At 42.0% G+C, this 15,695-nt stretch overlaps 1 protein-coding gene across 1 annotated transcript in view; it reads right to left on the bottom strand.

The window, feature by feature from the left end:
* Nucleotides 1-45: 45 nt before the first annotated feature.
* Nucleotides 46-15,695, bottom strand: part of LOC118322644 (meiosis inhibitor protein 1) — a gene marked incomplete in the record, with an annotated part of 52,376 nt that continues 36,726 nt past the window's right edge. The window contains 10 exon segments of the mRNA XM_035654376.1: nucleotides 46-394; nucleotides 1,119-1,246; nucleotides 5,901-6,032; nucleotides 6,585-6,691; nucleotides 7,141-7,222; nucleotides 10,834-11,018; nucleotides 12,335-12,419; nucleotides 12,753-12,925; nucleotides 14,399-14,509; nucleotides 15,370-15,486. Coding sequence (XP_035510269.1) covers nucleotides 346-394; nucleotides 1,119-1,246; nucleotides 5,901-6,032; nucleotides 6,585-6,691; nucleotides 7,141-7,222; nucleotides 10,834-11,018; nucleotides 12,335-12,419; nucleotides 12,753-12,925; nucleotides 14,399-14,509; nucleotides 15,370-15,486 — 1,169 coding nt within the window.

The raw sequence follows: 15,695 nt of genomic DNA, 5'->3' as shown, positions 1-15,695 counted from the left end.
CAGGGGTTTCCATAAAAACAAACAGATTTTTAATTGAACAGCAGTTTTAATTTGCTTGAAATGAGCCCTGTTACAGAATCCATAAAAAAAGACGAGGCCAATATTAAACGACTACACTAACGGTAGGTTTCAACTTCTATCACACCACTGTTGTGAAATTCAACATATCAATACAAAAATGAAAGTGAGGTCCTATGTCTGACTGTGTCCTTTAGGAGCAGAACGGAAAACACACTAGGTACATAGGAATTCAAGAAATGTAACAATAAACAAACAATGAACAGACAAACGGGCAAATTTATGGCACAGCAACATCAGCCATAATAACGCCAGTTTGCCGGAACGTCAGCCTGCTGTAAAGTCCGACAGACAGATGGGCACATCTCCTACACGCCTGGAGACAATAGTTAAGGAGCAATGAAACAAGGAGAAAGTAGGTGTGTGTGTGTGTGTGAGAGTTTACATTTGAAAGCGAAAAATCTTTACAGGGACTATATGTTTCAACTGAGTGTATGTATTGTGTTTACTGTGCATTAAAATGTGTTATTATTTAGTATTAATACTGCGTCAATAACAGCTGACAGTGTTCTACTTATTAATGAGTGTATTTGTTTACTGTTAATGTGATATGACAATATTGTTCTTGTATACCAGCACCAAATAAAGCTAATATCAAACTGAATAGACAAAGGCTGAGTTATGAGAGTGTGTGGGTGGGTGAAGGGAAGAACGAGTGTGTGCGCGTGTGCTCGTGTGTGTGAGAGTCAATCAGCGCGACAGATGTAGTGAGCCTTTAAGTACTGACTCTGACTGAAATACAGTAACGACCCTGCGTTGTACAACACACTTTCAAAGAGATTAAGTGAAAAGCACAACACAGACATTCAATAAATTGCCAGAAAAAAATCAATGGCGATGCTCTGCTGTAACACAGTATGGGTATCTTTCATGGTGTGCTGAGAGTGCGTGCTTGTGTCGCAGCTTTAACAACACCTAGATACTCACAGAGGCATGTTTGGGGTTTTTGCAGGGTGTGAGCTGCAGTTGGTGTGTAGGTGAGAGTGCATGTGCCTGCATAATACAGCTCAGAGTGTTGTTTCACTTCTGGTGAGGGATACAGGACGGCCCTGGGCAGACTGGGGCTGCAGCTCTCGGCTGGCGTCTGTAGGACGAGGGACTCCATCATACTCCTCACTCGCTGATTGTGCTCCTCTGTGGGTGGTGGCTGCAGGACACTGCTCTGGATCTGAGGGAGCAGAAACGGAGCGAGAAGTTTCATCACGTTGAATTAAAAGGGAGAAGAGAGGCAGAGCCGGAGAGAGAAGCAGCCCAATAATGAGCACAAGACATAATGCCAATAAAGGGACTAAACGTTAATGAGCAGTGAAGAAGGAGACTGAACCAACAGAAGGGGAAAAAAAAAGTCAAATAATGTCTGAATCAGAGAAAAGAAGCTTAAGCTTAAAAAAAAAATGAAGTGCCTAGGCAAGCTGACAAAAGGCACATGTTTGTTTACAGTTACATCATACAGGAGGAAGCAGAGTGAGACTGACTCACTCACACACACACACCTGGGATTTGCAGAGTGCTAAATAAGTCAGCAAGACAGGACCCTCTTCTAACCCCAAAACAAAGCTATTTATCCCAGCTGTCGCAGGCACATGCAGTAGATAAGAATGTGAGGGCTGTGCAGCAGGAATTAGAGCTGTACTGTAGATATAACAGGCAATAAGTAACAATGATCACTCATCATAAACAGCTACAAGGAAATAAAACTCTTGTTCATCTTCACAATGAAGAGACAAATTTTACCACAGCTAAAAGGTCAGAGTGCATTTCCAACAGCTATGAGTGGACCCAACCGAGAGGCGGACTTTGAAAAAAAAAAGGACTTTGAGAAAAAAAAAGAATTACTGTGTTCACGAGGAACCGCCAAGTGCCGACACAGAGCCGCCACTGATCTGCTCCCCTGCAGGACTCAGAGATTTCAGAGACTAACTAAAGGTCACTTTAGAGTACGCGAGTGAATCCTGAGTTACTTAATCACATTATTCTTTTTGATCTTCATCTCTTGTCTGAAGATCTGAGCTGTGAGACGGCTGCGCGTTCCAGTTGGTGTACAACATTACACACAATAATAAAAAAGGTCTGAAAGTGCATTAAGGTCGTGTGCATCAGTGAAGCTGAAAAGGGCAACAGGATGATTTAAAAACAACACAGCAGAGTTGCAACCATATCAACACGATACAGTTCAGAGCTACAGCTGCGTGAGTACTGTCATTAAAGATCATTTCTGTTGTCACTAAATTATCATCATCTTCTTCAGGAGCGCCATAATCATCATTCTAGGCACCACTGGAGTAGGCAACTAAGGCTGCAGGGATCAAAGACTTCTTGTAACTTTTTGTCTGGACTGGTGTGGAGGTGGTAAGGATTAGAATTGATGGGGAAGACAGTGGGTTCAGACAGAATGGGTAATGTCTACTCCAATACTCCAGAGTTATGAAGATCAGAGTACTCAGGTCAGCATACTACCCTGACAAGAGCAATTTTTGATTTGACACCAACAAAGCTTACAGATATGTTAAAAAACGGACTACTACAACTGACCCTACACAGGGACAGAAGTGGAAGTGTTGCACTCAGACTTAAAGCAGTTTTTTTTATCCGGCAACAGTTCCCATCAAGTCACTCTGAAGGATGGTATTTTGAGAAACAAGCGGGTGAAAGAAAAGGCAAAATAATAAAAAAAAACCTGTTCCAACACAGTTCAGCAACCAAAAAACGAAGGTGAATGATGTGGAGTTAGTGGGAGAGCAACAATTTGGAGAGCAAAAGAAAAGGAGAGAGGAAGCAAAGGAACAGGCAGAGAAACAGAAACGGCTAGCAAGTGAAAGGCATAAGCAAGAATGAAAGAGACAAGAAAGAGTGATGGGTGAGTCCCTCAGGCTGAGGGAAGTTATAAGAAGTCTGCAGGCAGAAGACATTATGAAAAGGGACTCTCCCCAAAGACGAGCTCTGGTCTGCCAAGCTAACTAAGTATGCAGTGCAAGCTGCAGCTTCACCCCTGCTCACACTTAACACTGGATCATATAGGCGTACAGTACACACAGTTAGAGACAGGAAGACAAGCAAAAGCAGATATATCAAGAGTCTGACTGGAAATAACCACGAGATAAAAATGCATATGTGCTCACACAATGTGCATACACGGCTGCACACACACACACTCTCTCTCACTCACACACACACACACACACACACATATAAGACATCACTCTTTTAGGAGGGAGCAAGATAGGAATGTGATACCAGATCATTGACAAATGAGCACAGGAAACTTCCTGACTGATATTTTACTTCAGTCCACAGGCAGATCAACAAAAGCTATGAAAATTATGAAGTTCAATGTGTGAGTGTGTGTATGTGTGACAGATTGGAGCAGAGGAGATGACAGGGGAGAAAACTCATACTGTCTTGAGACTGTTAAGAGAAGTGTGTCTGTCACATTGAACCCTGCTTTCCCCTAAAATGCCTCCAGAAACACACATTTGAGCGCGCGCACACACACACACACACACACACACAAGGAAACAAACACATGCGCACACATTCACAGTTCATGATTCCCTGGCACACACTGCGCTGGGAGCTGAAGTGTGTGCCATCATTCTGTCACTGCTCTGATTCTGAGCTACTTTCAGAATACTCAATGTGTCTGGTCCTATATATGATGCCAAATTCAAGCTACGCAATCTGATGTGGCTGCTATTCCTTCTGTGTTTTATAAAGACTTGAAGCAAACCAAGATGGGCTTTATGCATTTGCTACAAAGCTAACAGGGGTAACGGCAAGGACGTGGTTCATCAGGTGTGACTTGTTTGAGAGAATACGTGCATTTGAAGCTAGTCCAGTTCCATATTTCCTCTGGGGATAATCTGGGGAAACTAAAACATATTATATGCTTGTAAAGCTCCTCAATAAACTGCACTGCCTCAGGTAGTCTTGCCATTATATTTTTGTGCTACTCAAATGAACTTAACTGTACAATACTAATTTCTGAATACAACACTGAGAATGTGTGAACCCAGAAGGCTCTACTTTCACAGCAGTAGAAACACCAGTGTCACAACCACATGATGGTATTTTTCTAAGCTCAAAATGCAATTTGCATGAACAATTCTTGTGCCCAGGGTTGGAGAGGACAGTGCCAGGAACAAGGTCCCCAATTTCAGTGTCCCTTTTTGATAATTTGTTCTTTGTATTAGTAAGATCAAAGTCAGCCTGTGATGGATATGCACAGCAACTTCAGAATAGTGCAGAATAACTTATACAAACAGTTTTTTATGCAGACAAAAATGAAACTGAAAAATGAAAGTTTTAATCAATGATTCACCAACCAGTAGAGGCTGAAACCAATTTTCTAACATCTATGCTAGTACAGCTATTAGGGTCTACATCCAATATCAGCAACGAAAGGCTGAACAGAGCACAGAGACTGGTAGACAAAACGTCTACTGAGAGCTGAAAAGATATCATTCTTACTTAAAGCTATGCATTCATGAGCTACGGTACTTGGAGGTTAGGGGTGGTGACTTCATTCTTACAGGATTTGACTGGCTTCCAGGATTTTGACAGTAAATCCAAATGGTATCCTGACTTGGCAGCTCTGACTGCAGTGTAACGAGCCGGTTGGGTCCTTGTGTGTCTTGGTTGTTACCCGTGTTGTGTTTCTCGCCTTAAACTGCCAAGTGAGGAGCTACTGGGATTTGCGATTTATTAAATTTTGTATTTCTAATGCAAACTATCAATCGATGTCAATGAGTCAAATATACCAACAGCTTCAATTTTATCATTTCCAGTGCACTAGGATGACATTTTTGGGATATTTTACATTTGCCCTACTATAGTCTGAAATCAGGAGTAGAGAATAAAATTAAAAGCTAATGTTTTCTCATGTAAGTATTTCTCTGGCTTAAGCACAACAGTATCCCTTCCGTCATGTAACTGACAGACGAAACTGAGGTCTATGGATGCAAAACAAGGTGCAGTAATCGGTCCTGACAGTTTCTGTGACCAGATGTAGATCATTACTGCCGACATGACCGATGATTCTGGACACCGAAGGGTATTTACGACTAACAGCTGCGCTTATTGAGTTAATGCCAATGAGAAACCCTATGAGATAGCAGTAACTCTTTGCTTTGTTTAGATCAGGGTGTCTGACTAATAATGGTACAATTATAATAGTGGAGTAAGGCTGCATGTGTGAGATTTGTCCCAGGCAGGCGCCAAACAGACAAGGTAGTCAGCGTGCGTTTGCAGAGGCGGAGGCATCAGCTCCAGATGACAGACAACAGGTCGGCCAGGACTTCAGGATCCACAACTGAGCTACGCCGCTTCTCAGACTTCACTAGTGACCTCTGATCTTACAATTTGCATGGGTCTTTGCAATTGCAGTGTTAAACTACAGCCCTCAGTAAACTGTTTACTTATTTACCAGCCTGTAAAGTTTGATGAAGTCCCACACTGAGGCTACAAATAAGCATTTTGCTACTGCAGTGCTGCTGTGCAAAATGCTGGTACTTTATTTGCATAAATAAACCCGGTCTTTCCCATTCACATTTCCCCCGCTGTCTTTGTATTTGGCTGCCAGTGCTGTTTCTTCACAACAAATAAACAAGCGTTTTAAAGTAAACACTGTGTGAACCCGACTGATACTGAACTTTGTGTGAACTTGATTTCTTTTCTTATTCTTTTCTAATTCATTCATTCATTCAAATAATGTTCATTCATGGGTAACGGCATTAAAAGCCTATTGCTGTGAGAATCCACTTGTTTTCAAAGTGTGTTCTACATTATTTTATCTGTGTGTGTGAGCACACCATGAACGAGTGTACCTGTGTGAGGAGCAGCCTGAGGGCCTGTGCTGCTTCTTCACTGAGCTCCTTCAGCCCCCTCCTCTCCACCGCCTCCATCACCTGGAGCAGGTCAGGCTGCCACAGCACGGCTGTACTGCCGTGCTGCAGGAGCTACAGAGGACACAAACAAAGAATAAACAGATAGACATACAATCGCACAATCATGAGCAGATGAGGTCATTAACAAACATGGGGGAGTGAGGAGAGTGAAGGAAAAAATGAAGAAGAGGGAGGTAGAAATAAAGAGAGACAGGAAAGCATCAACTTGTTATCCCTTTGAAGTGATTTGATATTTGGTTGCGCTATAATTGTGTAAAAATTCAAATTTCAGACAAAAATCAGACAAGAAGTGGTGTCTGAAACTGTGTATGTGACAGCTGAAAAGTAGTTCCTCTCCTGATTTCATTGAATAATAAATAAAAAGGAAGTGTTTAGAGCTTAGACTACAACACAATAAATGTTAATGACATTTCTTTCATTTTCCATGTTTTGTACTGTTAGCCTGCTTAACACTGTGCTGTATTCACTCTCACTACTAACTTTTGATACTTCAAATATCAAATATTTCTACTCAGAAACATGTCCAAGAAATTATACGTCTTATACTACTTTGAGTCGTGTGTGTGCGCGCGTTTTGTGTGTTGTGTGTGTAAAACCTCTCACAAGCGTGATGACTCTGAGAATGGCAGGGTGCAGAAGGCAGCTCTCTCCTGAGCTGAGCAGGCAGTAGATGAGGAATCGGCTCCATGGCTGACACACCATGTACTTTGCTAACAGATACACACACACACACAGAAAAGAAACCCAAGGGGGAGAGAAATGTCTAACTCAGATCAATTCCATTTCATTTTCCTCTGCTCCTCCTGGTGCAATTACTGTGGTTATGGTTAATGTCTGAAAACCTGTCAAAAGCCACATCAAAACAAACAGCAGGCATGTAAAAAACAAAACAAACCTGTATTCTACAATGCTGGAGATAATATGAGGAAGAATAATGTGACATATACTCTTTTTCATCTGGACACTAACTCTAAAATACTTGCTGCCAAACACATGACTATTATAACGCATGCATTACCTGCACACATACACACTCTTTCATTTCCCTTTCACGTCAGTACACTTGTACATGTTTTGTCTCTCTGTCTTTGTGGTCACATGTGCACATGTACAGGTAACCTACACTCATTCAATCCCCAACTGTCTCTCTGTCCGGTACCTGTAGAGGGACACTTCCTCTGAAGGAAGCCCAGCAGGGAGCTTAGACAGTTGACTGAGGCTCTCAGCAGCAACTCGTGCTTCTGAGGAGAAAGAGACATGGTAGAGGGTGAAACACAAGAGAGAAGTTGAGTATTTAAGAAAAAAAGGAACAAAAGAACATCGTCCAGCTCTAAAATGTCATCATTATTGCAAATGATTTGAGCCGCAGGAAGGGGACGTCTGACTGTGCTCTCCCTTTGGCAGAAATGGACACAAACACCGCAGCAGATGCACAGGAAACAGACATGGACTACGCAGAAACCCACAGACACATGCTCACCAATGGACAGAGATGTATTCAGGAACAAAAGGGAGAACAAGGGAACACTGGAGAGAGCGACTGAGTGAGGTTTTAATAATGCATGTCTCTCCCACAGAGGCGGTGCTAGCAGTGAGCACCATGTAGCGTCCAAAAATACTGAAGTAGGCCAGGCGGGTATATAGATGGCAATGGAGAGTTACACCCTAATCCTGAGGCGGAGAGGAGGTGATAGGAGAAGAAAGGAGTCAAGAGGATGAGTGGGAGGGGATGAAAGAGCGAGGGAGGTGAAGTGGGTATAGGGGTAAGAGAAAGGACAGATGAGAAGAGGGCAGATGAGGATACAGAGATGAAAGGAGAGGTTAAAATCAGAGCAAAGAACAGTGGTGAAAAGTGAGGAGAAAGAGGAGAGGCAAGAACCCACCAAGCCGGAGAATAAAGAGCAAAAGAGAGCAAAGCCGGAGCAAGAAAGAGAGAAGGGGAGTAGAGAAGTGTTTCTCATATCAGCTGCTGAACAGCAGACTACAGAGCAGTGAACCATAGAGCTGAAGCTCAGTTCAGCACTACAGTCTTTTACACAGAGAAGAAATGCCACTGGTGTGGAACCAGAGGCTAGCATGCTGCAGCATAACCACCAGATAAAAAAGAAATACGCAACGATGCCCAATTATCCCATAGTTTGCCTATTTTACCCTGATTATCTTTAGATCGTCAAACTCAAAAATATAAATCTCTCTTGAGCAAATGTGTTTCATTTTTTATTTACTTCTAATGATTGAAGCATTACGAATTAACTTTGAAATGGGTATCTGTAATATTTCTAATTTATTATAACATTACAATAACTAAATGATGTAGTAATGGCCAGTGTAGTAGAAGAGCTGTATTTTGCATGCAAATGAGCATCAAAATCAGCCCAGTGGTATTACACTTCATTAGCTGGAACTTTTTCCAGGATATTTAATAAACCCATTCAAATACATCACAGGCTTCTAACTCCCTCTGCAACTTTGACACCTTTCCCCTAGTTCAAACATCGCTTTGATCACCTCTCACCGCTGGCCAGGGCGACAGCATGCTGGTAGTTCAGGACATCAGTTTATGTTTTTGTTCTTTGCGTATTTGTCTCTGTCTTGAGCTGTAAAGTTTTAATGAGCTACCACTGCAAAACTGTGGCAAAAGAAATCATTTAGTTGTAACCCATGTGCATCTGGACCACCAAGAATTACTTATTAATCTATAAATGTTGTACTTTCAAGTTGCTTATCCTCAGAAGAATAAAATACATCAATGTGTTTAGGAACCCTTCATCTTGAACACAACCGCAGATATCTAAAGACAAATTCAATGCGCCAACACAAGGGCAAAGTGATTGTCAGTGACACTGAGGAAAAACTGTACATGGCTCCTTTACAACGTCTGCAAGCAAGTTTGATATTTGCCTGCACTGCTCGCCCTCTCACTGCTTCTGTTTGTTCATTCGTCATCAGCGTGCCTTGTATTACAATTTTCTCTTTTTGTGCAACTGTATACACATGTCAAGGATAATCTGAACTCCAGTCTGTTTAATGTACAGTCTTGAAGTGAACTGTATTCAAGATGTATCCTATTGCCATTTTATGGTCAAAATGCCACTACTATTGCTCATACTGGAGCTACTCATAAGTCCTGCAAGCCTTGTGATTCATTGATTTACAATGTCTTAGCTTCAGTCATACAGAAAAATTGCACTCTTTATTGTGTGGCTGTTCAGCTCATCCATTAACTGATGTCAGTAAAGGTAGTAGCCAATATACTCCACTGCAATTCAGTGCTTCACATTTATGTACAGTGGTGCTTGAGCACTGCTTTGATCATAAAGAATTACCACGTTTAAAAACTGTAAAGGCCTGTGAAAGTATCAACATATGCAGTAGTTCAGTGCACAGATACCATTCTTTATAATCTCTTTGATGGAAGGTCTATTTACTGCCTTATTTTCGGCACTGGATTACTGATATTTTGCACCATGTTGTCTCTGTGCTGGCCGCCACCCAGGAGAAGTAGCGCTTCACCTATTTATTGTTAAATAAATGGCGGTGACAAGTCGGCCTCTTTTGTCACAGGCAACCAAAGTCAGTACGCCAGCTACATGTAATAACATTTTTGAGACAACTGAGATTGCTCTGGATATGTGTGTTATTCCATTAAGCCAACTGCTGAATCAATGAAAGTCTCATTTTCTACACAAACCTGTTTGTGAAAGGAAGGTTCAATGTTATGCCATTGAGATTACCTTCATGGTGTCTCTGCGGCAGATTAAAGAGTGCAGAGTAAAATAAGGGAGGGGAGGCATCATCGTCATATCAGCATTTACACCCACTGTGTGTCTCTGTTTGAGGATGGATGTGGACACTGATAACTGATGGAATCTTTTGATTTTTAATTATCTGAATCAACATTTCTGTAAATATTTGTTAAGATCCCAAATAAGCAAATATTTGCTTATAGAATTAAGAACAAAAAGACTGCATAGGAATTATCAGTGTGCAGCTCTCTTCTCCTTTTTTTGAGGATATATATATATATACAACAAGGAATTTATGAAATGTTGCAATGGCAGTGCCTGGAGTAGACTCATTTTAAGGTAAAATCCAAATCCATGGAGCTATCTGTGCCAATATTGACTATTTGACGGTATCACTATTTGCTTAAAAGGTACACATTATACTCATTTTCTGACTCATATTTTCATTTCAGGGATCTAATAAAAAAAAATGTACATGCTTTGATTTCCTCCCTCCTGAGCAGGCACCCCCCACCAACTCCACACACACACACACACACAACACGAGTTTCAGGTGTTACCCTGTGTTCTGCCTGCATGTTGCTCGGAGGAGTGCACACAGCTAAAACCAAAACTAACAGACATAATTTCTAAGGCTGTATAAAAACAATATGATCTTGTATGTCAAGTTCATTAATGATGATAAATGATGTAAAGTTTATGAACATCTACACTAAGTAGCAATGTTTTCATTAATCTCTCAATATTTCTGAATGCAAACTCTTTAATGTTCTTTATCAATATGTTTTCAAGAATAGTTATATCACATAGTTCAGATAGTTGTACTAAAATGTTATTTTAAAATGAGATGTAAAATAAAACCATTTAATCCCTTAATACTTTGATGTGAAGTGTCCTTACCAAGTGCTCTGCAGAACTGATTGTAGCTCAGAGCAGCCTGAAACTCTTTTGTCTTTCAGAGAACATTTTTACATTCATTCCACTCAGGTTTAGGAACTAATATAAATGAGAGAGAATCACCAGTTTCCTTTTCACACCTACATACTACTGCACACACACACACACACACACACAAACATACATATATCCCCCCCAAGTACTACAACCTGCAAAAGAAGTCCACTGAGAGCAGTTGAGAGGAACTGGGCCCCTCTGCAGCCGAGCGGGTACAAAGCGCCGTCTTCGACCCCCAGGGGTCTGGGCCCGACCAAGCCAGGACCAGTGCTCACACACACCACTGCTGATGCCAGGTCAACATCAAGTAGAGCCTGCAGCAACCTCAAGTAGCTGACTGGACAAAGAAAATGAGACAGAAACCAAAGGGAATTAGGAGGAGATGGAATGCCTGAACACACAGGAGGTAAAGGAGCGAGCAAGCAAAGATGGAGAGTGAGGCCACAGGAGAAACAGGTGCATGGTAGAACTGGAAAGAAAAACAGTAAAGAGTGAGTGATTGAACAGAGCGGGAAGTGAAAGTTTGGAATAAAAAAAGACGGTAAAAGCAGGCAGCAGAGGGAACAGAGGCACAGAGGGGAGACAGAGTTAACACTTGAAAAGAATTGAGGGCAATTTCTGAATTGATATGTGACAGAAAGGGAGGCCAAGAAGTTAAAGATATCAGTGCCAAGTGTAGAGAGTGTGTGAGGCAGTGAGAGACAGGGTTGATGGAAGGTCAGCAAGACTGAGGGACCAAAGTAGTGATGGAGATAAAGAGAGAGACACGGCCAAAACGATTGCGAAAACACAGTGGGATCCAAGCGGAGAGCAGCCAGACATTTGATTTGCACTTATCCCATGTACACTGAGATTAGAGCTCTCTGAGGGAGGGAGGACTCAATTAGTGGCAGAAGAAGAGAGGGACGAGAGACCTGGCACAGAGACAGAGAGGGAGATGGTTTGATGGAAAAAGAAGGGCAAAATGGGAAGCATAAGGGAGATACAAAAGAGACAGAGAAGAGGCTGAGTGAGTGAGGGAGTAGAGAAAGACAGAAAAAGAAGGAGAGATAGGCGGCCAGAGGGATGAAGCCGATACATCACAGCAACCCTGACAGGCCACTTATCCAACTGACAGACAGAGACACAGCAGCAGCAGGGATGATCTGTCTCCGAGTGGTGCAGTGGGATGTGGGGCACTTAATATAATGAAAGTGTGTGAAATTCATGCCCAGGGTTTGGTTACCTCCGCTGAGGATAAAACATTGACAGTCACTTTACCTGTGCAGGGGGTGAACCTCATTAGTCTGTCCTGAGGTTTACACAATATATGGACAGTCGCTGTAATAATCAGGGGTGCCTGAGTGTCTGCTGTACTAAGGTATCTTGGTTTTACACACCCTCTAGTGTGTCTGTAATTGCACCGGAGAGTGTAAAATGCACTAACCCTAACCCTAGCAGGATGCAGTTGAGAAGAGATTGAGAGAAGCTACAAAACAGGGAGGACAGAAACAAATGGGAAAGAGAAAACAAGAGCTCTGCACAAATGCACACATGTAAGATGAACTGCTGATGCTTCAGCTCTATGGTTCATTGCTGATGAACTGTTTTCAGCTTTTAGCAAGGACAGAAGTCTTTTAAAAATACATCACCAAATAAAACTGAGTGTGTTACCTAGCAAGAGACTGTCTGTGTTTCTTTTCTGAACAAGGAGTCGCTGCACCACTGTGTCCAGACTCCAACTGATGCTCTTGTGGACCTTAAATAATGGAGACAGAGAGAGAGAGAGAGAACAAGGAAGAGAGGGGAGACTCAGAAAAATAACAAGATTAGTACCAAATATCTCATTGCATGTAAGAATGTATTATCCCTGCAGTGTGAGCAGAGAGCAGAGAAGAAAGTGCATTGTTTTATACCACAGCCTCACTGTGATATGTATTGAAACAAATACCAATTGGTGTTTGGTATTCTGCGCCCACATCTGAAACTATGCTCTGTTCTACTGTATGTTCTTTGTCTTGCCCTTGACTGTGCCTTGCTGTGTTAAGTTCCTGAAGTTGTGATAAGAGCGAAGCTGTGCTGTAGTGTGTACCTGAGCGGAGTGAATGCGCTGCAAGGTAATGAGGGAGGACAGGAGTAGATGGCTGCAGCACAGCAGTGCTGAAGGAGGACAGGCTGGAGCAGAAGAGGAGGAGGAGGAGGAGGAAGAAAGGACTGTCTGCAGCTGGTCCATCAGTCCACTGTTGGAGAGCAGCATGGAGACAGCTGGGGAGGAGAAGGCACTATGTCATCACACTTTGCTGGGGTCTGTGCGTGTATGTCAGGATGTGTATGTGTGTGAATAGCAGTTGGTCTAGATGACTGCAGGGTGACGTGCTGCAGGCACCAACCCACAACTATACAAAAACACACACACACACACACACAGACTTTTGGAACATTACAAACTGATAAACTTGGTAAACTTAATACTTTCAGGCACAATCAAATATATACACACACAGGCTTGACCAAGTGCATGGTGGAACTATCTTTTGATATGACTTAATATACAATGTGGAAATTACACTGTTGCATCAGCAAAAATTAATAGATACAAAAGCAAATGATTCCCATAACACTGGGGTTATATGCAGTACATAGGCAGCCAACCGGGTCAACTGTAAATACTAGAAAAAACTAAAACTACATATTATTTAAAGATATAATAACCTAGTTTTTCCTTTGAGTTAGAGGGTTGCTATTCCTGTCCTCCTCACCACCAGTTGAAACACCATCTAGCCTGAGGCTGAAGTCACTTGCATCAGTAAATTCACTACTGCTGATGAAGAAGCAGTTGGGGAAAGTAGGCAGGCTGCAGCAGAAGTATGGAAAATTGGAAAATGCTATGAGCATAATTAGCTTTGCTTCCCAATCGTATTCCTGCTCTCTGGCCACCAGCCTCACCTCATTAACTATAAACCAGCTCATTGCTGACCTCTGCTGAGGTATTTTGTTTCTTGTTCAGGTTAATTATTTAGCTTGGAATAAAATCAATGCCAATCAATATGCCATGTCAAATAAATGATGTGTTCCTTAAAAGGCAGTGATGATTTGATGCCTCCTGAATGCAAATTATTCTACAATTTATCATATTTTTAGTGGAGTCATTTTGTCTATATTTTGGCTCACTGATTCTAATCTTACTGTGAATTTTGCCTTCTCTTGAACAGATATATCTAATAAAACCTTTAGAAGACCCACATCGTTCTTATTTTTCTATCACCTGCGAAAATAAAAATAAACTGATTGTGGCATTGTGTGTGCCTTTCTGTGTCTATGTCTACTAATCATGTGACTGTGTGGCTGTGTGCACGTGTGTGTGGTTTGGTCTATGCGTAACATATATATTTAAACAAGGTGACAACACAACCCCGAACGCTTGTCGTGCTTCTGTGCAAATGTGTGAGAAGCTCTCAGACTTTACAGCATAACCTTGAGTGTCTAAGTCAATGTGCAGGACCGAGACACAGCCTTTGTACTGTTATTTAAAGATGCACAGTGGGTGTCAGCTTGTATGCTTATAATTTCTTGTGTCTCCATGCAACATGCTTGTCCAGGTCAGCCTCACCTCTGTCAAAATATGGTAGAGGTAAAAGGGAAGTGAAAACAGAGGGACAGTGAGATAGAAACATAATGAGGCAGAGGGTGAAGAAAAAGGCAACATGTGGAGATAGACAGGAAGAAAGGGTGTCTAACCTCTGTCAGTGCAGTGTGCAGGGGACAGACTTAGGCAGCAGTACAGGTAGCTGAGGGCAGGAAGCAGGCTCTCTGTGTTGGTAGGCTTCAACCTCCCTGCTATATTACTCACTGACACACACACACACACACACACAGATTTAAGTCTGATGGCTCCCTTATCTAATATTTTATCTGCAGTGCTCTCAAACGCATTGGATAAAAATTTCATTCAAGAGAGACACTGAGACACGATGTGACAGATAAAATGTAACATGATGGGATTCGCCATTTACTGCCTGTCACATCATGTCTACCACCGGTCAGTAGAGACTGAATTAATCTGATCTGCCAACGAAAATGTCAAAGATGAGGGCCTGTAAAATGTAACTACAAACACAAAATGAGGTTGCACTAATGCAGCACAAACTAAGTGGTACAGAGGGATGAGAGTCACAGAGGGATGAGGAGTGTTGACATCGAGGCAAAAAGGAAAGCAAATTTGTCTCTAATCATAATATGCTAACAGTTATAATTTGCCAAACGAGTAATAAATTTAAGCATTTTCATCTGCAGATCATCAGCAAGCACTCCTCTGAGTATGTTTGCTGATGATGATATTTAGTCAACAATGAGTGAGTTCTCCACTTAGGAAGGAATACAGGTGAATGTGGAGAGAGTTGAGACAGACTCAGCAGGGGCATGTATTCAATTGACAGATATGAGATGTAAGTGTTATTACTAGATGATTCTGTGTCTGTAATTTAGCATGTGTAATTGAGAAGTGTCTGTGTGTGAGACAATGTGTGTGCGTTTGTCTCGTTGCCCAGCAAGCATTTTATTGAATCTACCTCTAATGCAGGGCGTTTGTTTGACTATGTAAAGTAATGCAAACAACGTATGGGAATTGTGTGTGCTCACATGCAAATAGACGTGTGTCGTGGGGAGGGGAGTCAAGCACAGTGTGACCTGTCAGCATCTTATGACCTTACCATGGTAGAGCAGCTTGAAGTGCACTCCGTCCATCTTACTGTAGGAGGAAGATGAAGGCGGGTCGCTGGCCTGCGTCTCACAGAGCAGCTTCAGCAGCAGAGGGAGTGAGTTCACCGCTAAACAGAGAGAGACAGAAACAAAGTACGACGGTCAACGTATGTGAAAAGGAGGCCAGAGAGGCAGACAGACAGATATATATATATATATATATAAACAGAGTCGAAGCGCTGTGAAGAAGACAGAAGTTAAACTAAAAAGTAATAGTATAAAATAGTGAAGAGTAAAAAGATACAACAGTGTATGTCTGTGTGTGTGTGTGTGAGAG

This window comes from Morone saxatilis, unplaced genomic scaffold (assembly GCF_004916995.1).
Source record: "Morone saxatilis isolate NCDOM2014 unplaced genomic scaffold, NCSU_SB_2.0 Contig14, whole genome shotgun sequence".
In the NCBI taxonomy this organism is placed as follows: Eukaryota; Metazoa; Chordata; class Actinopteri; family Moronidae; genus Morone; species Morone saxatilis.
Note: the sequence above shows the minus strand (reverse complement) of the source record. Positions and strands in the feature narration are given on the sequence as shown.